At 33.6% G+C, this 22,412-nt stretch overlaps 1 protein-coding gene across 1 annotated transcript in view; it reads right to left on the bottom strand.

The window, feature by feature from the left end:
* Nucleotides 1–6,451: 6,451 nt before the first annotated feature.
* EXOC3 (exocyst complex component 3) overlaps nucleotides 6,452–22,412 on the bottom strand; it is a 29,476-nt gene continuing 13,515 nt past the window's right edge. Inside the window, exons 5-13 of the mRNA XM_051969773.1 lie at nucleotides 18,518–18,635; nucleotides 17,159–17,284; nucleotides 15,437–15,537; nucleotides 12,526–12,636; nucleotides 12,266–12,416; nucleotides 9,602–9,724; nucleotides 8,437–8,598; nucleotides 7,291–7,418; nucleotides 6,452–7,103 (exon numbers count right to left, since the gene is read on the bottom strand). Of these exons, the coding sequence (XP_051825733.1) occupies nucleotides 6,932–7,103; nucleotides 7,291–7,418; nucleotides 8,437–8,598; nucleotides 9,602–9,724; nucleotides 12,266–12,416; nucleotides 12,526–12,636; nucleotides 15,437–15,537; nucleotides 17,159–17,284; nucleotides 18,518–18,635 (1,192 nt within the window). The 3' untranslated portion in view covers nucleotides 6,452–6,931. The remainder of the gene's footprint in view (nucleotides 7,104–7,290; nucleotides 7,419–8,436; nucleotides 8,599–9,601; nucleotides 9,725–12,265; nucleotides 12,417–12,525; nucleotides 12,637–15,436; nucleotides 15,538–17,158; nucleotides 17,285–18,517; nucleotides 18,636–22,412) is intronic.

Raw genomic sequence — 22,412 nt, 5'->3', positions numbered from 1 at the left:
TCAAAAGATATTAGATCAGGTTTCTTTGGATAGCAAACTAGACATCCTTGAAGGATGGCTTCATGATATAAAGATACTAAATTAGACTCTCTGGTATCCATCCACATTTTTCAAGGATTACAGATTTTCTTAAGAAACAGAACAGTGAGTGACAGAACTGAGTTTCTAAACTTAACTACTAACAGACCAGCTCAATTTCATAGTTGAAAAGAAAGATAACAAATTAAAAAAAACAAACTTAAAATGTAATGTCATAATTGTAAAATTATAAATTGCTGCAAGTTGTTTTTAAAGAAAAAGTTAATTAAATGACAAAAGGGATGAATTAGAACTATATAGGACAGCTCTCCCTGAACAGGCAGTGGCACTCACATCTTCATGAGTTCCCTTACTTACAATGTTCCCTGTCTTTATCTGTTGAATTTCTATTTCCCTTTTAAAGCCTATAGGTCTTTTTTCTCTTCTTCCTCCATGAATCCAAGTTCAAAGAAAAAGAACCATAATTTAGGCAGTTTCAAGCTAAAATCAATTAATTGTAAATAGGATTAATTAAAAAATGATACAGAAACAATTTCCATCTACTCAGAGAATCTCTGTACTTTCCAAAGCATTCTATTTCATTTTTAGATAGGCTAGGTTTTAGAAAGGCTGTTCTTCCTGCAAATGTACAGAAACCAGTTGCCTCTTTTGCCTATTATTCATAGTTTGGCTCTTTGAAACCAAGCAAAACAAGTCAATTCTTTCTTTTCTATGTCAATGGGCAGTGAGGTGGCTCAGAGGATGGAGCGCTGGGCCTGGAATCAGGAAGATTTTGGTAAGTCATCAGACACTTACTAGCTGTGTGATTCTGGGAAAGTCATTTAATCCTGTTTTGCCTCAGTTTCCTTATCTGTAAAATGAGCTGGAGAAGGATCCAGTATCTTTGTCAAGAAAATCCCAAATAAAATCAGTGAGATGGCAACAAAAATGAAGCTACTTGAAGATAGCTGTCCTGTCATTTCTCCCTCCCTGCTACCTCCCTCATTTTTCTCTTCTCTAAACATCTCTAGTTTCTTCAACTCATTTTTGCATTTTATGATTTCCATCTTGATCATCTTTAATACATGTCCCATTCAATCAATTTTTTATAAAATGAGGAACTCAGAACTGACCTAACACTCAGACATGTATCGTATCATTGTATGTATAACACTCAGACAACAATAAAAAACACATATGGGGAGTAGTAGAGAGCATGCTCCCAGTTGTTTCAGCATGAATTGGAGGGGTAGGTGAGGAAAATGAAATGTTTTTCTCAAGAGATGAAAATACACCAATGAAATCTGGGACAAAGATCTGCTTACAAAGTGAAAAGAACAAAATTCAGAACTTTCAGTAAATTGTGAAAAGAAAAAAAAAAAAGAAAGTGAAGTACAATGCATTTTTCATTAAAGGATAGGAGCCCAATAAGTTCCCAGAACAAATCATCATGCAAGGTCTTCAGGCAAATCAAAGTTAAGTCCATCAGGAAAGACAAAACTTGTATGAGCTGGATATAATTCACTGTAGTTCAGATCTAAAGTCTTTTATATCTTATATATAATGTATATTATATTATATGATTATATTATATATAATATTATATAACATATGTAATATTATATGCTATGTATTCTTTCATACCTGAATAACATTTTTAACCTTTTCAAAATGTTTTCACATCACTTCATTTGATTTTTACCCACTCTGCTGAAGTATGAAGTTATTCTTTTAACAGAATGGAAAACTGACTTTATATATTATATATATAATATTATATAACTACGTATGATATTATGTTATATATTCTTTTATACCTGGCTAAATAATTTGCCTAGTTATTTAGTGAGTAAAGCAGATCAACTCAAAGCCCATATTCTTTTCCTTGAAGTTTTCCTATGGTTATCCTGTTCAATTTCTCAAGTATTGTTAACTATAGAGTGCCATTGTTTCTTGGTATAGGGAAAAAGAATACTGGATTATCAGGGATGCCTAGGTTTTTATCTTGGTTTTGTCACAAAATATATGACCATTAAGCCTTTTCCCTCATTTTTCAAAAGAGGGGGTTGAACTGGATCTCTAAGGTCTTTTCCTTAACTTCAAATTCTTGGCACTGTCAAAATAGTTCAACATTAGAAATGGATAAAGTTTAGCCAATGGAAAAGGCATTTTGTTTGGCAGCAACATGATGAAGGAAATGGGTTCTTTTCATCTGATTTACAGCTCAAATCTTGTACATCGGTATTGTTTTCTCCATTCCAGGAAAGTGAGCTCCTTGAAAACAGGTTTATTTTTCTATTTGTCTTCCCATCACTTAACACTGTGCTCCCTAATTACAACATTAATGGCTTAAATGCTCTTTCATTCAGTTACAACGTGCTATGATTATCCTTAGAAACTACTTCAATTGCAGTTTCAAGTTCAAGTCCTTCACTTTGACAATTTAATTAGTCTTAAGACTGGCTGAATTTCCCTTAAATAGTGGTGTCCTCTACATACTCACTCACCAGAAGATGGCGCCCCAGAACTATTCAGGATCCCTTCAAACTTTTAGCACAAAATGTTCAACTCTTCCCTGCTGTGCATTTTCATGATCTTTCTGACATAGCCTTCTTACCGTCCTATCTAAACATATACAAATGCGCAGTTTGGAGATGGAAAATGAGGCTCTGCTCCTTCCTTACAAAGTCTCAGCTAATCTTTCATCTCTGTCTCCAAGTCTGTAAAATGAGGCCAGCTGGATATCTCTGGGCCCTTCTAGCTCTAACCCTAGGACACAGCACAGCACAGGCTCTTTCCGAGCCTGTATCTTGTTGCACACAAACACACTTGTAACAGTTTGTGATCAACAAAACATGGCTTTTGTGAGCAACAAATCAAAGCTGCTTAATGACAAGAGAAACTGGGCTCTTAGGGTTGGCCAAGGTGAGCCATAATTGAAATGGCTTCTCTGTCTCCTTGGTGCCTATTATTTATGAAGGACCTTTTTAAAGGATTTCCTCTTGATAGGCTTTTAAAATATAAGTGATATTTTGATAACCTGGGACTCAGTGATTACTTCAAAACCATGCTAACGCCACTTTTAAGGGGAGGAGGTGACCACCAGAGTTTTTAGGGTCCTACATTGGGAGCTGGAAGGAACTTCATCTAGTTTTAAGCTCCTTCACTTACAAAATTTAACTACATGAATCGCTTAAAACGTCAGATATAGTAGACACCAGAGAAAGGATGTAAACACAGATTCTCAATTTCAAAACCACTGTTGTGATCATATTAATAGAAGCAGTCCTGTCACCAAGCCACTTGGATTTTGTTTATCCCTGGTGACCTGCACTAGGGGCTGAGGAAAGGACAATGGCAACATCCACCTGGGTGTCACTAAGGCATTGCTTTTCAAAGACATGGAATAGGTCAGAGAGCATGGGAATAGTCGAAGAGTGCTTGACTTTGTCATAGACCCAATTTGAATTCCCGACTCAAACACTTAACTCTGACTAAGGGCAAATCACTTAACTGCTTAAATTCAATTTCGTTATAATATGATGAAAAGCTATGTATTATGTGTTATAAATATAATTTTATAACATTAATACTTACATAACCTCAAGTTATTTGATTGTGTACTATAAATTTTATATTAAAACATTAACATATTATATAACCTCAAATTCAATTTTCTTTGTAAAATGGGGATGACCTGCAGCATTTAACTCACATGGTTTCTGAAGTATTTGATTGTCAAAGTGTACCTTAAAATATTATATAAGTGCCATATTTAAATATTATATTATACAATTTGGAAATAAAAAACTTTGCTTTTCCTCAGCTATAATGAATGATTTTTAAAAAATGAAATAAACAACTCAAACATGCTTCCTTATTTTGTAAACCACAAATTTCATTTACTAGTAAGGTGTCACTGTTCTTTTGTGTTAAGAGCAAATGGAGGAAGTGGTATTTCCTATTCCAACAGCCAATAGCTTGTAGCTTTTAAACTTAAATTGGATGTTCAAAAAATTGCTTGCCAAATAGGTCGGGGGGGGGGGATAGTTAAGGAAGAATTAAGCTCTTTTTACATGAATAATAATTATATTAGCAATAATTCCCTTCAGTGGAGGTGGGATAATTAAGAAATGCTGAAGTGTTATTTAGAATAATAAGAGGTTTAGCAATACTAGGAACATGTTAAACATCAGTAACACACTGAGAGAATTACTAATATCTTTTTAAGATAAAATTCTTTTCAGTTAATAACATCTACCCTCTCTCCCTCCTCCCTTTCCCACATGAAAACAACCCAACCAATCCTACAACAAATATGGAGAGTCAAGCAAAATAAACAAATGCCATACTGGTCCTACCTGGAAATGCATAACTTAGTCCCTTACTTCTCTCTCAGGATGTAGAAAGCCTTCAAATCACTGATTTTCTGAAATCATAGTTGATCATGGAATATCGTATACTGTATATTATTGTTTTTTTGATCACTTCACTTGAAATCAAAATTGTTCATTTTTACAATATTATAGTATAAGTGGTTCTCCTGTTTCTGCTCACATTACTCCCATCAGTTCAAAGTGGGGTTCAAGAGATACCGGCTCCCTCCACCATTCCTCCTTCAGAAAGACTACTGCACTCCCTCATTCTGGTGTGAGTCCCATTTCTTCTGGAGTGTACATTTTCCTCCTTTTTCTTTCTCCAAGAATAAAAGTCACTTCTAAGACTAAAAAAAAAAAAAAATCACAACCTCCATGTTAATTGATTCTGGGGCACCTGCTGATATTGTAATTCTTAGGGGATGGTTGTGTCTTTCCCTCTTCTTTCCATTAGATGATTGATCACTTATAATTTCCTATGCTTTTTATTTCAATGTTTCAAAGTTTCTATTCATCTCCAGTTTTTTTCATTTGGAATGTTTGCAAGTTCTTTGCTTCCTTAAACGTCTATTTTTTTCCTAACTATAGAATAGCATTATTTTGGTAAAAGTCTATATATTTTTACTTTTTGGATTATCCATTATCTAACAGTAGCACTTGCTAAATCTTAGGTGATCCTGGATATGTTAGAACTATATAGTAGAATTTCTTTCTGGCAAATGCAGTATTATTGTTTTTCTTTACCTGGAAATTCTAGATTTTGGCTATGTTTTTTCTGGGAGTTATCACTTTGGGATATCTTTCAGAAATTGAAACTGGTGGGTTCTATTTTTACTTCGCCATTTTGTTCCAAGAGATCTGGACAGTTTTATACTATCTTGAAAAATGATGTTTGGGAGATATCAGCTCTCAAGTAGTCCAATAATTTTCAAATTTTATCTCCTTGATGTTTTCCTAGTCTGTTGATTTTTTTTTTTTAACACCTTACATTTTCTTCTATTCTTCAGTTTTTTGCTACTTTAATGTCTCGTCTCATGAAGTCATTAATTTGTTTGGTACATTTTAATTTTTAGTGAGTTTGTTGATTCTTTCCAAGTTTCTCTTCCATATTTATCTTTCATCAGTTCTTTCCTCTAGTATCATTTCATATACATCATTTTACTTAAACTCTTGCACCATTTCTCCTAGGAATTCTAACTGATCTCATGGGCAAATTGCTTTTGAGGCTTTGATTGGGTTTTGGAGTTGGTCTCTTCCAAGTCTTGGATATTCTTGGACCAGCTCTCTATTTTGGTTGTCAGTCATTTTTCCAGGAATATTCTCTGGGCAATCTGGTGTTGCTGGCCTAAGAGTTCCAGGGTGTAAGAATGAGATCCAGGTAACCCATGCTTGAAGATACCTGGGTGCTGAACCCAAGTTCTCAGCCCTTTGGGGAAATGCCAGCAACTACTGGCTGAGAAGTTGGTCTAAGTTTTCAGTCCATCCTCATTCCACAGTTCTTCTCCTGTCACTTGGCCTATAGGTCAAATTTATGATATTGGGTTAGAAAGATGACTCACTATGGCTTCTCCTTTCATTTCCCAAACACTGCTCAGTTCAAGGCTCTTCTTAAATTAGTATTGCAATAATTATTAGGGAAACTAGATCATATTCGTTTCTCCTACTGTCGTCTTGGCCGATCTTCCCTGTCACTATTTTTTGTAAAAATTTCACCAACCAAAATGAAGCCAAAAAAGAAAGTTAGTCTGGATTAAGAAAAATCAGTTTTTAGTAAATAAATCATAACTTAACTCACTCTAGCTTAAAATGATTAACTACTGGTATTTCCACTCGTATATCCTGATGTGAATTGTTCAAAGAGAAACAAGATTGAGAAGCTATATAAAAATGAATTAAAACTAGCTGTATTTGGTACAGTAATAAATTAGAGGAGAGAACATTACTTTATGATAATAAGTATCTAAAATCCTTATGAAGATATCACAATAAAGTATCATCACACTCATTTTTCAACTGGGAAGGTTTTGTAGGGTTTTTTTAAACAAGGCCACAGCAAGTATTTGAAAATGTTTAATCAAGAAGCACATGTACAAAACAGGGTGTTCATCAAACTTTTAATTAAACAGAAGTGCTTTATAAGCAGTGAAAATTAATGAATTCAGAATCTGTACATTTCATTACTTCTGAAAACCTTTTAAAATCATTTTATTAGACACTAAAGAAACTCAATAAACATTTCTGAATTCTGAACAACTTTACAAAGTACATTCATCATCAAAGTGGATTTGAGCAAATACATTTGTTGCTAGTTTGATACAATGCACACTGGCCATCAGAATGCCTCATTCTTCAAATGGCCAGACTAGCAATAATCTTTGGGGTCAGATAAGCCTAAAACAATCCTTGTCAGCCCCAGAGCAAGCACTTACAAAATTATGTCTGAATTAGTGTGAATCACACTTAACTTAATCATTTCTAAAGATGCTGATGGTGAACCACAAGAAAAATTATACAGAAATTAGAGGCTGCATGGTTAGTTACTTAAGAAGTTTAGTCACATTCAGTGAAGGAACGATAATGTCTTTAAAAATTGGCACATAATTTGGATTTATTTGAGTTGGACCTTGTTCCAGAGTTTCAATAATAGTTTGTTTCATCTCTCTGCTAGCATCTCCTCTCACTGTCAGCAAAGCTGCAATGTGATCATCTCTGAAAGAGAGAGGAAGGAAAACAGTAAAAGTATTAGACTAAGTCTGAACACATTGCAGACAAAAGAATAATCAAACGCATAGCACATGGTATCTGAATTTAGTACTGCCAACTTGTTGGAAAAAATATGGAGCAAGTCAAGGCTCGACAAACATGAGTTGAGAATAGAAAACATGAATGCCATTACCTGATATCCGGATATTTACTGACTAGAGTGGAAATTTCAAGATAAAGTAGCGAAGGATCAGTCAGCTTAATAACTTCTGCAAGAGCTACAATACAATCACAGTGTCCATATGTATCCTCTCCAAATCCCTACAAAATGCCACGTGAAGAATATATGAAAATTACTTCCAATATTATTTTTTCATTTATTACAAACCAAAAAACTCCCTTCTTTATACTATAAATAGTAAGATGGCTAACAGCAAGCAGCTCCTTCTTTTTTTTTTTTTTTTTTTAAGCAGCTCCTTCAATTCCTCAATGGTCTTAAGTTGACAACGACCCATTGACATTCAGTGGAAGGAGCATCGGCCTTGGGTCCTAACTTCAGATTGCTAGCTGTGTTACTTAGACAAGGAATTTGCATCTCTGAGACTTAGCTTTCACAGCTGCAATATGGGAATGATGATACTTGTGCTACCTACTTTACAGGATTATTCTGAGATGAGTGTTTTGCAGACCTTAAAGTGAGACAAAAATGCAAATAGTTCAAGTATATCCTCACTTTACAAAGGAAGAAACTGAGTATGAGGGGTGAAATGCATTGCCCAGGGGTCACATAGCAATCTATCTTCCCTTTATCAATAACCATCAGTAATAATAATTTAAAGCCACATTTCTATAAAGCATTATGGTTGGTCATAAAATCACTAATATTTATTGCATGATTTGAAATCATACAGAATTTGGCAATGTGCCACCTTGACTAGTGGAAGCCTCATTTGGTCAATATGGGAACGCTTTTGCCTTTACTGTAATCTACTCAGATTTTGTTTTAAAATGAACTCTTCCATTTGTCTAAATATGCTTCAGCAAACTGAATTTAGAGAAAGGCTTTCTTTTTAATAGTTGCATGCTCTTAATTGTACTTATTTCTTTTTTCTGTCACTTTTTCCTTTAACTTTTGACTTACCCAAAAACCCAGAATATTATTTTGATCACACAAAAATAAAGATTAAGTAATTACTTGGTTTCTAGTTCCTCCATCTAGTTGGCCCCCAAGTGTGTAAAATTCACACACATACACATACATCCTACACAACTACAGGATATCAAATCATAAGCTAAAACTAAAAGTGAATTGACAAAGCTACAGACCTAAAACACTTACAGAAGCAAGTTTTCTAAACAAGAATCTGAATTGCTCTGCTTCTTTGATCATCCTTTCTCCACCCTCTTTGCGTTCCTCAGCATTCTTGAAAGAGATTCGCTTCTGCATGATGGCTCTGATGTACTCTACTACCACCCTTCGGTGAGCTTCAAATGTCATTTTCTGCAAGGGAAAAACATATAAGATTTCCACAGATTACTGCAGTATATATATTATTTTCTTTCCACTTTGATAAGGATTGTGTACACTTTCAAAGAATGGAAAAACATGATGGCAGTTCACTGAATACAGTCAGAACATGGTGTATAGCTGGACTGAGAGAAGGGACAGGCTGTTCCCCTGGAGAATCTGTGATGGAAGACAGCAGGAAAGATGCTTTAAAACCTCACAGAGTCTTCACTAATCGAAAATTAATAGGTGTTCATTCCATACATTTTGTCCCCCACTTAATCCTCCAGTATCCTATTGCCATGAAATTCTTCATTCAGGGCGCACCTGAAGATCCTATTATTGAGGAGCTTACATTGTCTGGGAGAAGACCACACACATGTGCACACCCACACACTTCATACAAAATAGAGAGCAGTTAAACTTAAGGTAGCTAGAGAGAGAGGACACTAAGAGTTGGGGGTGGAGAATGAAGAAAGGATTCATGCACAGATGAAGATGACTTGAGTTGTCTCTTAAGGAAAAAGATGGACTTTATGAGGATAAGGAGGGAGTAAATTCCACACATGGGGGATGCAAGTACAAAGGCACAGAACAGGAAGTGCAGTAACATGGATGAAGAACAGAGAGTCTGTGTGGTTGAAGATGTTAGGGGGAAATAACCAATGAGACTCAAAAGACAGGCTCAGGACAAGTTGTTTAGGACTATAAAAACTAAACAAAGGAGTTTTTATTTTATCCTAAAGGCAACAAGAAGTCATAGGAATTGATTGAGTAAGGGAGTAAGTACTTGAGCAAAGTATTTTAAGAGCAGTATGTAGGTTAAAATGCAGACTCTATGTATTGTACTTTTGCGAACTTAATCTATGATGTTTCTTCCATCTCTAAATGGCAATTAAACAATAAATAAAATATTTAATAAAAATATCCTAAATTTTAATCAAAGTATGAAAAATAGTTACAAAATTTTTCCTATGTGAACATGTTTTATTCTTACCTTCTTATAGGGCTTTTTAATTTTAGCAAAGTCATTAAAATAATCTTCCACAGTAACACAAATTGTATCCACAGCATTTGATCCCATCAACCATTTCTTTGTCAGCAACTCACTGAGATGTGGCTAAAAAAAATTCAAATTTTAATCTATAGAAAATTTTATTTACTCTTTAGTTATCAACTATGTAACATATAAAGTAAATTCAACTTTTCTTCTATTTCTAGAAATGAAAACTACTATACTTTCTAAACCTTTACATCAACATTCTATTGGAAGAATTTATAACATAATTTATTTACACATTATGTCTGACAAATTCAAAATTTCCAAAAGAGAAATATTTAATAACTGATCCAACAATTTCCATTTCCCCCGCTGAGGCAACTGGAGTTAAGTGACTTGCCCAAGGTCACACAGCTAGGAAGTGTTAATTGTCTGAGGCCAGATTTGAACTCAAGTAGTCCTGACTTCAGGGCTGGTTCTCTATCCACTGAGCCACCTAGCTGTCCCAATAATTTCCATTTTTAACAGGAAAGAAACACTAATAACTATTAGACAGCATCTGACTTATATAGGTCTGAATAAAAATGTTAATCTAGTTATTTGCAGAAAATGTATAAATTCTGTGAAATTATTTAGTTTATCCTATCTGGGTTTGGTTTTCTTGGAGCATTTTGGGTTGGACCAATAATTTCACTGAGGTAGAGAATTCCAAATATTCAAATCATTAATCCAGATTGGCAAGACAATGATAACTTAAGATTTTTTGAGAGTAACCCTAAACTATCTGCTCTGTCAACCTACCTATTTCTTGTTATGCCCTGTCCATTAGACACATGCTCTTCTGACTATAAGTGCTTAATATAGTCACTATATTTAATGAGGTTCAATTTTGTTTCACTTTATACCCAGTTCATCAAGTTGCCATCCTACTGGCTGCTGCCAAAGGTATACCTTTTTCTGCCCCTTCCAAATTTAGAACAATAATGCCATTGTTTTTATTATAGCTTTTTATTTACAAGATGTATGCATGGGTAATTTTTCAGCATTGACCCTTGCAAAACTTTCTGTTCCAAATTTTCCCCCCTTTTCCCCCATTCCCTCCCCCAGATGGTAGGTAGACCAATACATGTTAAATATGTTAAAGTATATGTTAAATACTATATATATATAAACACACACACACACACACACACACATACAGAATAATGCCATTGTTAATAAAGAGTATATTATTTTATTACTCTTTAATTCTACTCACTATCCCTATAACTTTTTAAATTAAAACACCCTTCCTGTTTTCCACTCCCTTTATATGATATCTTCCCTATTAGAATGTTAGCTCTCTGAAGGCAGGGACCTTCTTTTTTTCACATTTTTATCCCTACCACTACTTAGCATAGTGCCCAGTATTCAGTAAGTGAATAATATTTTTTCCTTCATTCATTCATATGACTTGCTACAGCAGCAACCTGTCACAGAATCCAAAAGTCATAGTTCTACTTAAAAATGTCAAGGAGATTTCAAGAAAAATAAATGAATATAAAACTAAGTGCCATATATATATATTTACACATTTGACTTTCCTTAGTGATAAATAACTGAACTTAACATGCAGTGGTGATTTATTTTTCTAATACATCTTGCTAATGACACAAATTCTTTTACACCTTAGAGAGCAGGTAAAAAAATTACTTCAGAAACTTTCCTTAAATGGCCAAAATTCCTTCCCATAGAACTTCAAAATCTATTTAAATGTTAGGAGCAAACCAAATTAGGCTTCAACTGATTTCATCAAAATAACATACATTAGACAATTATATAGCATTTTACATTATTAACTTTTAATGCATATGTTATTTTTCTAAATAAGAATAGGGATCATGCTACATAAATCTTTGTAACCCCCCAAAATATTACTTTTGTAATTTTGTAAGAATAAATACTAATTAACAAAGTTTTATGCATCCTGCCACATTAGGTATTCAATAAATATTTCTTTAATTAGAGGATGAATTTTCAGAAGGCAAGGCTAAATGCTAAAGGAAATGTTAACAGTATAATTTTCTTCAATTCATCAAACATTTATTAAGCACCTACTATATGCAAACAACTATGCTAAGTGATGGAGATACAAAAAGAGGTCTCTGTCTCTCAACAACCCTTCTGAGGGGTTGAGGTAGGATAATTCTTAAGTAAGTATATATAAAAGTGTATATCTTTTTTGGGAGGTCATAATGCAACTATGCTTTGAAGGAAGCAAAGGATTCCACAAAGCAGAGAGGTGAAAAGGGAATACATTCCAGGCACAGAAAAGTAATACAAAAGCATGGAGTTGGGAAGTAGGATGTGGTACAGTCCTTATACTTTATAAATAACATTCCTGAGCATATCCTATGATCAAGAATAGATTTTTTTTCCCTTTTTCCTCCCCTTATTTTCCCTGAAATTTATTAAACAGTCTATCTTTAATATAACTTATACTTAATGTAACATAGAAATATAAACTAAAAACATCAGATTTAGGAAGCATGCTCCAAAAATCCAAGATAGACAAAAGTTACATTAACTATAATAGAATAATGAATAATACAATGTTAAGCATATAAACATATGAGCAATATTTTACATATTAAACTAGAGAATTATTAGAAAAACACTAACCTCCAGATCCAAGAAGACTTCATCTAGCAGGCTACTACAACCATCCTTTGCAATGGTATCTAAGATCAGATCCATGCTAGGTTGGCATACTGAGACTCCCTCATCTGTTTCATTTTTCAAATACTTCCTTTTTAAGCTGACTATTGACTCTCTGTAACAAAAAAGATTTGTTGGAGTCAATCTTTTGGTTGATAAGACAGCTATTCTATATTTTCCTTATTAATTAGTTGATTTTCACAAGTAATAAGAGTAAAACTTACTTAAAGGTCTGGCAATTGTTGATGACTGCAATCATATACTGAACATAGCAGTGTGGATGTTGCCGATTTCTTAGGTGCTCTTCTTTATATAATTGTGCCTCATCTTTATATCTGAGGAAATAAAACACACACCCAAACAAAATACCAAAGTTTAGCATCAAGGACATTTTTTAAAGTTATTATCATTTTGAACCTACAGTGGTTCTTTAGTCAGTCACCTTTAATTAGATGTTGATTCTTTCCTATTAAATATATTTTGATTATTTATATTAATCTAATTAATAAGTGCCTTAACATAATTCATATGTTAAGCACTGGAAAGATTAAGCAATGGAAGATTATTATATTATTGCTGATTATTTCTCACCTAAGTAAAGCCTCTATTAATTTGATACCTCACTAAAAATAGCAAGGAACCATGAAAGTCATGTAAACAAATTTCCCACTTATTGCAAAAATCCCTTCTAAAATATCACATCTAAATTTTGTATAATTACTTTTAATGTTGAAGAGCTGCTTCCTAAGGCATGATATAAAAATTCTGCTCATAGCAAATTATCTTTATATAGGATTTTCACCTGAGATGATGATGATGATGATGATGATGATGAAAAGGAGAAAGGAGGAAGAGGAAGGAGAAGAAGCAGAAGAAGAAGAAGGAAGAAGAAGAAGATACCAACTGATGAGTTCTAGATTTGAGGTATACAAATGAAAATGAGGTCTGGTCGCAGATTCGGGCTATAGGGATTCAAATAGAGCTCCCCTGCAACCCCTTTGATTCGGCGCAAGGGTGGAGTGTTAAATGAGGTCTAGTAGCGTCGCAAGAGTTCCCTGTAAAGGAATTTACAGACCCAAAAACCTAGATTGATAAAAGAGGTTTATTATGGGCATTGGAAGTAAGGTTAAAGTCTGGTTAAGGAAACAGGTAAAGGTAAAGAGAAGAGGGCACTGGAAACATTATTCCAGTGGGCAGAGACCCACTTGGCATGCCAGGGGTAAGGGTGGCATGTTTGGAACCTCTGCAAAGATAGGACTTCAGCTTGGATCTTTTATAATGAGAGATTTAGCTAAAGGGGCCCGTGGGTGGAGTCCCAAGTTGGCTAAGATCTGGTTGGGGATGGGACAGGCCCAGATCTCCTATTGGAATTCAAAAGGGTGCTTTTGACTAGGACTTGTGAATCAAAGGTCCTAGCTTCTTGAATTGATAATGCATCAGCTAGGAGAGGCTGGGAATCAGAAAGGAATAAATCAATCTAAAAGGACTAGTTTCTTAAAGGGACCACAACCCGCTTCACAATGATTTGTTTCATTCATGGATTTCACAGAACACAAGTTTACATTAAGTGTTTTATCCATTTTAGTCTGCTACTGAAACTTTTACTGACTGCTAGTAAAAACCTTTGATCTTTTTCAAGGCTCTCCACAATATTATTCCAAATGGCCTTCTAGTTTTCTCTCATACAACACTCCTTAAAAATATGTGACATTTCAGATACATGGAACAGCTTCATGAATATGAATGAGTTTTGTCCTTCTCTGTTCATTGAAGTCCTTCCTTCAAAGCCCAATTAATGAGTTGTCTCCTTTATAAAGCTTTTCCTGACCCTCCTATTTAGCGTAAGTAAAAAAGATAATTCCTCTTTCCTCTTTTCTTTCAACAGTTTATTACGAGATCCTTATTAAGGCAAATAATAAATCCCTTAAAGTGGATACATTATTTGAATTTGCACTATATATTTCCCTTGGGATACAGTTAATTTTTTAAATATAATTTTACATAATCATAACTTTGAAGAATGTAAATATAAATAAATGCAACCACTTTATTGGATTCTTTATTGGCACTAAATGAGATTATACTTTACCTAGCTGAACTAATTTCTTGCACCAATTTCTAATTTTCCCTTACACCAGTTATTTGTATATGTGTCTTCTTTCACTCTTTAACACACAAGCTTGAGAGAAGTATCTATATCATATCAATTTTTTAATCTCTACCAGTGTTTTAAGTTAAATAATAACCATTAAAATACAATGATAGTAACTGAGTCAGTTCTGTGAAAATAAGTTATCTGATGTTTATCTTTTCTAATCAAAAGCAGAAATACATAGAGAGCAGTGAATCAAACTGATCTGCTGCTTTCAATCAAGTGAAGTGACAGCTTAGGTACTTGATTGGAAGTAAAATCTTGTCTAGATGATTGTTAACACCCATCTTGAGGTACGTAAAAATCACATCCCATACTTTTCGATTTAAATAATTATAAATTACTTTGTAAATATAGTAAGAGTGAAGTCTCATGACAGACTTCTTTGAAACAGATTTCCTAAGAAAAGCTGTTTGTGAATTTTGTAATAATATATAACACTTTTTAAAATTCTCACATATTAAGACTAAGCCTACGATTTCATTGTTACTGTGAATTGCCAGGTATAAATTTCCTCTACCAATTAGAGCAGTTTTAAGATGATGAATGGCTTGTCTAAAGCCAATCAGTTTGTATTGGAGCAAACCTCAAATCCAGATCTTTCTGGCTTCAAGAGCAGCTTTCTGGACACATGTACATAAGTTTCCTCTCATCAGTAAGAAATGGCAATTTTCCTTTTAAAATGCATACCAATAATATGGGCTAAATGAAAAGACTAATAGCAGAAGGTACTCAGTCCATAAGAGCCAGAATTTAAATTTAATAGTGTCATGATTTAAATTGGGTAGAATATACCAAGATGTAGGATCTGCTATGTAAAAAGCCTTACAATTAGCTTAAAAGGAAGCCATAATGCCCAATCGCATCTAAATTTTCAAATTTCTAAACAAGAATAAAAGTAAACCAACTGACTTTTTTCAAAGTATCAAATTAACAGAAAGTAACACAGTTTTTAAAGAAAGCACACTAACAAAAATTCTTACCTACTCAAGAAAGAATTCATTTGCTGAAGACATAAAAGTAGTACTTTGGTTTTCAAATCTTCACTTATCTGTGCAGCAACCTGAAGATTCTGTTCAAACATCTAAAATCACAATTTAAGATGAATTTTGCTATTTATTTAGCAATTCACTAAAATGTTTATAGATCAAACTCTTTTACAATATAGAAATCTTAATTTCTTTAAAAGCTGGCCTTATCTTTGAAGAGAAGTCCACATATGCCAAGTATGGTGAACTAAAGGATATATGTAACCTCTAAATACTTAATCTTCCAATCAGTAACACTATTCATTTTCCATATTCCATTTTGGGAATAGTTAACTTACTTTTAGAACACAGCATACAAAGTCCTCACTGTTTCTGAGGTTCACAACTACAAACAACCAATAGCGGGACAAGAAGCAGCCTCCTCTAGAAAAATCTAATAAAGTTGAATAAGAACCCTAGGACCTGGTCTTAAAAGATGCTTATTTTTCACATCACTAGGGCAAGCCAACACTACTCTGTGGCAAAGTTTTATTAGTTTACAAAAGTGTAATAACAAAAGTCCTTATAACTTAAAAAACTGATTCCTCCTCCTTCATACATACTACTGGTACTATACTTGGGTCCTTTCTTCTTCCTAGCTCCCACTCACAGGGCTCTAGGTTGCCAGAAAGGATACAGAAAGATAAAGCTTGCAAAGAATTTAATAATGTCATACACAGTATGGTTGGTTTAAGGAAACAATGTCCTAGGGAGGTGGGAAGGGGAGGATAAGGAAAACTAGATGACTTCTTACTTAAAATAAGAAGTAATGACAGGAAACTAAGAGTTAAGTTATGACCAGGGCAAATATATAAGATAGTCTCTTGTACCCAGACAAGAAGATGAATTAACAAAATGATGAACGATAAAGAGACAAACAACTTTACCTGACAATACTGAACTTTTTAAAAAAATTTAAATTTACAATTTAGAGATAACAAATAATAATATGTTGTTAACATCTAATAATAATCAATCATCCTGGATTAAATTTACCTTGTCAAATGATTCCTGGTTTACATACTTAAATTATAAAACTTAACATTTTTAAGAATGGTAATCATAAATTCAGAATTCACTGTATTTCATTTAGACAGAACTCGGGGTAACTGGCCATGGCAAAAGCAGCAGTCCCTCAGGTCTTTATTTGAAAACATAGGTTCTGCAGCAACTCAAGTAGTTCAGGATAAAATAATATTTGTCTTAAACATGTATTACTGTTTGTGTTATAGGTCCTCATGCAAATTCATTTCAATAAGCATTTACCAAATAACTTATGATGAAAAGGCCCTGGACCAAGAGCTCAGATGGGAAGTGACAAGGGCCTTAATTAAGTACAGTGGCACTTATGTAAGAGGAGAGAGAATAAAGTATATAAAAGACGTTGTGCTCTAACTGGATAGGATAGATTAAATGAGATAGAGAGAAATCAAGAATGATTCCACAGTTGTGAGGCAGGGTAAGATTAACAATACTAATACTAGATAGTTTCCAAGCAAAGTATGGTCTTGCTGCAACTATTATTTTCACATTTGTAAAACAAAGGAATTAGATAACATGATCTCCTCCTATTATAACATTTTTCACTCTGATTTTTAAAGGTTTTGGTTTTATATACAGATTCAATGTTCTCATAAATCAGGAATAATGAACAAAAATGCCAGCGATGGATCCTACCTGGAAAACAATAGCAGGGAGTGTAGTCTGATAGAAACCATCTTGATCGGCTTCAGGTTCAGTTTCTTTAATCCAGTCTTTCTTATCAGTCTCTAGTGCTTTTCGTAACCAGGCAATAATGTTTGACTGAAGGAAAGATAATATTAATATAACAATGGGAAAAAAAGGAAAACAAAACATTTCTGAATAAGGCAAAATGACTAAATCAGTGTTCATTCTCCAACTGTGAAAAGGCACAGTATGTGGTATGAGTGAACTGAAATCTCTTGAACTTTTTCAGTAAATTTGGTCAATTTTCAGAAAATGAAGTTAAGGAAAGTAGCATGATCAAAATATAAAGCCTAAAAGAGGAACAGGAAAAAAACGAATAGACAATATGGAATCAAAATGAGGTCTAGAAGAGGAATGAAGTCAGCAGAAAGAATTTATAATTAAATTTACCAAAAAAAAATATGAAAGCTTTCCTAATACAGTTTGTTTAAACAATATTGGAAGGCAGAAGCTTAATGCAAACTTTGAATTCATCATAAGTGATGACTTAAATATGGGCCAGTCATCCAAAATGTTCCTTTTTATTAGGGCAGATCTTTACTGTCTTCATTTAGAACTGTAATTGCTCAATACTGTCCTTTACCTTCCCCTTACAAGTATCAGTCTTCTGTAGGCCCCCCTCAATTTTTTTTTTTTGTTCACCACCTTTGACTTCCACAACCACACAAAGTTAGATTTGTCCCTCTTCGTCCCAACTTCACAAGAATACTTGTAAAGCTTTATGAAGGAAGTATTTTTTGTGGCTTAAGCAGAGTCCATTTTAACAGACAAATTATCTCAAATTCTGCCTGACTGCTCATTTAACAATGAAAGGAAGAATCAACCTCCGCTCCCAAAAGTCTCTTCCCCTTCTTTTATATTACTTCTTTCTTGTATTCAGTATGTAAAAGAAGGTAAATCAGGGAAGTCTCCAGAACAGGAATTTAAGGAGTATACCTGGGATTTTTAGTCAATTCTGCCTATCAACTGACACATTCATATTTCTAAGTTCAGCTTCAGTGAAGAAGCTATGTCATTCACTACTGCCAACCATAAATTTCAAAGCCTAATAGGAAAATGTACCTTGCATCCTATTTCAGATGTCAGAGACACTAACAAAAAGAAATAAAGGTTGGATATAAACATCCTTAAAACCTTCTAAAGTACATTTTAAAAAAGGCTTTCTTTTTCCCCTTTGACAGCTATTATATCAAAACTATTTACTATGTATACGTTAAGGCTACTGAGAGCCACATATTATTTACCAATATTAATATTACTATAGAACAAGTCTTATTTGTATGGAATTGCACATGCCAGTTTACTCACTGTAAGTGTTGACATATATGTGTCGAGCAGGTCAGAAACCACATTTTGTGAAATTAAGGGCTGCAAGGTATTTATATCCACTTCTGGGGCCAGTTCCAAATTTCCCATCATTTCTGCACTATATTTTACCAAAACAAGATTGACCAATTATAAATGAAGAAAGACAAGGAAAAAGAAAATTCTTAAGTCACAGGAAATGTTGCTTTTTTTTGCTCCATAATGCTACATATTTCCATTCATTTTGATCTAAAAGTTAATCCTAACAGAAATTGCAAGTGAACTTTGAATGCACCTTAGTAAAATTTTAAAATAGTATCCACATTTTAAAAAGAAAAATATCAAATAGAGAATGTGTAAATGAATTAATGCTTCACTGCATTCTCTTGCTATAATAATGCCTCATTTTAAAACCTTCCATCTACTTTATAGAGTTTACAAATGGTCCGCATACATTATCCTATTTGAATCTCACAAAAACTAAATGAGGCAAACATTTATTAAACATATGAGGAAATTGAAGCTCTGAGAAGTTAACTGACCATCCCATGATCAAATGACTAAACATGAGAATAAAAGCCCAGGTCACACCCTCTTTCCTTATGTCAGTTAAATAGCCTCCTGAGAGAATCTGATATGCTATGTAAAAAGCAGAATGGTATGGTTAAACACACACACACACACACACACACCCTCTGGTCATCATAGTATTTATATTTTGTGTGTCAGGCTAATTACATAATCTGGTTATTAGAATTGTCTGATTTTTTTTTTTAGGCTATTACATAGTTGAGCTATTCAGATCAAGCACTGATTTATATACAAGACTGGTAGAATAGAGGACAAAATTAGTATTCAAAGTTTTGGATTAGACAATCTAATTAATTCATTTTAATACTTATATGGCAATGTTTCAGTAAACTCTTTCTAACCTACCAAGTTGCCCACTTAAAATCAAATCAATTTTCAGCAATATAGCCCTAAAGTGCAGCTTACTCGAATTAGTCACTATGTAATTTTTATCTCAATCTTCTAGAAGTCCAATAACCTACTTGCAGAACCTGAGAAGCAAAAAGAAAACAAAGACCTCAAAGCACCAAAAGTCGAGATATCACAAAATCCATACATGTTATTAAATGACAATCCCTTGGGCCTTTTAGTAGGAGATAATTTACTTTTATTTTTGCACAACTCTTGACAAATGTGATAATCTTGTTTCCCAGGTCATAGCACATTAGAAATGGTTTTTGTGTGTTTGTATGAAACATTAGGGATGGACTAATAGAACAGTGAAAAATGATAAATGATGAGAGACACCAGGCTAAATGACAAAAACCAAACAAATTCAAAAAGCAGAGACTGCTAATGTATGTAATTAGAAACAAATAGTTATAAACCTTTGAATGTAGCTTCAAACTATACCACTTGACTAAAACTGCTCTCTCAAAAGTTAGCAATTTCTAAATTGCTACAGTAGCTGATAACCTTTTCTGAGTCCTCTTTTTTTTTTTTTTAAACCTTCCCTGAAAGCTTTTGGTACTGACCATCTCCTTCCTCTTATATACTCTCTCCTCCCCACAAGTCCTGACACTCCTCTCTTTTGGTTCCCCACCTAAGGAGTTAATTTCCTTTGTAAGATAATCATCCATATGCCACCCACTACTCTGGGTATCTCTAAAATTTCATGCTAGACATTTTTTCCTCTTTACTATCACTTGGTGACTTCAACAGTTCTTAATAATTCAGTTAGCAACTCTGTGCAAATGACCCCCCATCATGAATTTATCCACCCTAATTGCTATACTGAGTTCCAAACCTTTATTATAATCTCTCTGCTATAAACTCAAACTGGATGTCCCACAAGCATATTATACTCAATTTGTATCAAACAGAACTTACTAATTTTCTCTCTTAACCTACCCCTCCTTCCAAAATCCCCTATTTCTTTTGAGAGAATTGAAATCTTTTTAGTTATCCAAATTCACAACCTCATAGTTATCTTCAATTATTCTTTTTCCTTTACCTCTTCCCCACATCCAATCAGTTGTTCAATTTTGTCAGTTTACCTTAATAGTTTTAATGTCCCCTTCTCTCAATTCATACCACACCACTCTACCTCAGGCCCTTCATCATCTCTAATCCAGACTACTGTAATTACCTCCTAATCAGTCTTCCAATCCATCCTTCAAAGGTGTCAAATAATCTTCTGAAAGCAAAGATCTGATAATGTTGATAACTTGCTCAAGAAGTTTCAGTGGTTCCCTATTTCCTCTAGGATAAAATACAAACTACTCAGCTTGGTATTTAAAGCCCTTTACAATCTGTTCCTTTGAAGCAGTTATTATTTCCATTTTACAGATGAAAAGGAAGTCAAAAAACTTTCCCAATTCGTGATGATATTGAAAATTAAAAATATTTCAATTTGCCTAAACCATATCAGCAATACAAATCATATTTTCAAAACCAGTCCTTTAACAGAAAATTCCAGACTGATTTTCCTTCATGCGCACTCTGTTCCAGCCAAATTAATATACTAGCTATTTCTAGGAATAAGTAATACATTTATAGCCATACTTGCCCTTGTTTGACTTATAAATCTATAGGATTTTCAGTTTTCTTCCATGCTCAGTTCAAATGATCACTTCCTACAGGAAAACCTTCCTGATGCACTTAAGTCTCTTAACGGAGAGTCTGTAAACTTGGTTTTTTGCTTTTGTTTTTGTTTTTGAGGGTTTTCTTAAAAAAAAAGTATTTTGATAAGTAAAACACAACATAATTTAAAAACATTATGAGAAGGGCATAGAGTATAGGATTCATCAAACTGCAAAACTTAGATTTTAGTGCTCTTTCTCCCTCCTCAAACTTCCTTATTTATATATTCGCTTATATAATGCCCTAGTAAAATAACTAGGTTCTTAAAGATAGGACTGGTTTTTTTTTTAAGACCCCAGCTTAAAAAGATCAAGGTTCCCTACTTCATCCAGGGTCTTTTCCAATCATCCTGATCTATATATCTGGCCACTAGATGGCTCTGGAGGAGAAAGTGAGGCTAGTAAGTTTCTTAAAATCACTTGCAACCTGATGTCATGGTCCTCTTCTAGAACAAAGGACAAATAACAACGTCTGTGAGTAGTAGGAGGAGTTGTCCCACTGGTAATCCAACTGTAACTGGTTAGCTGGGCAATATAGCTCTTTACTTTCTTTCTCTTTCCTTCTCTCTATCCACACAGAGTATCATATCCATATTTACAGGTACTCTGACCAAAGAAATATAAATTTTGATCACTGAAACCTTGCAACATATCTTGGGATTTATATATATATATATTTCTTAAGGACAATGACTTTTTTTTATATTTTATTTTATAATAACTTTATATTGACAGAAATCCAGGCTATGTGGAGCCATAGGAAAAACTTCCAAATCACTAATAAGTAGTGAAATCCAAATTAAAACAACTCTTTAAATTTCACCTCATATACACTGTCTAAGAGGAAAATGATAAATGTTTAAAGGACTATGGAAAAACAAATATATTGATTCACTATTAGTTAAATTGTGAATGGATACAACTATTCTTGAAAGTAATTTGAAATTAATTATACATAAAAAATTACTAAACAGTACATATCCTCTGATATAGATATTCCACTGGCAGGCCTACTCAAAAGAAATCAAATAAAAAGGAAAAGATCTTATATGTATAAAGATAATTGTGTCAGCTTATTATATATATAAAGATATTTGTTTCAGCTTATTATTGTTTGGGGGAAAAAAACAGGTAACTAAGGGAATAACTAATCAAAAGAGGAAAGGTGGAATAAATAGTGATATATAAATATAAGGGAATACTACTATTGTGCTGTAAGAAATGAGGAAAAATTATTTCAGAGATAT

This window comes from Antechinus flavipes, chromosome 1, assembly GCF_016432865.1.
Source record: "Antechinus flavipes isolate AdamAnt ecotype Samford, QLD, Australia chromosome 1, AdamAnt_v2, whole genome shotgun sequence".
Taxonomy (NCBI): Eukaryota; Metazoa; Chordata; class Mammalia; order Dasyuromorphia; family Dasyuridae; genus Antechinus; species Antechinus flavipes.
Note: the sequence above shows the minus strand (reverse complement) of the source record. Positions and strands in the feature narration are given on the sequence as shown.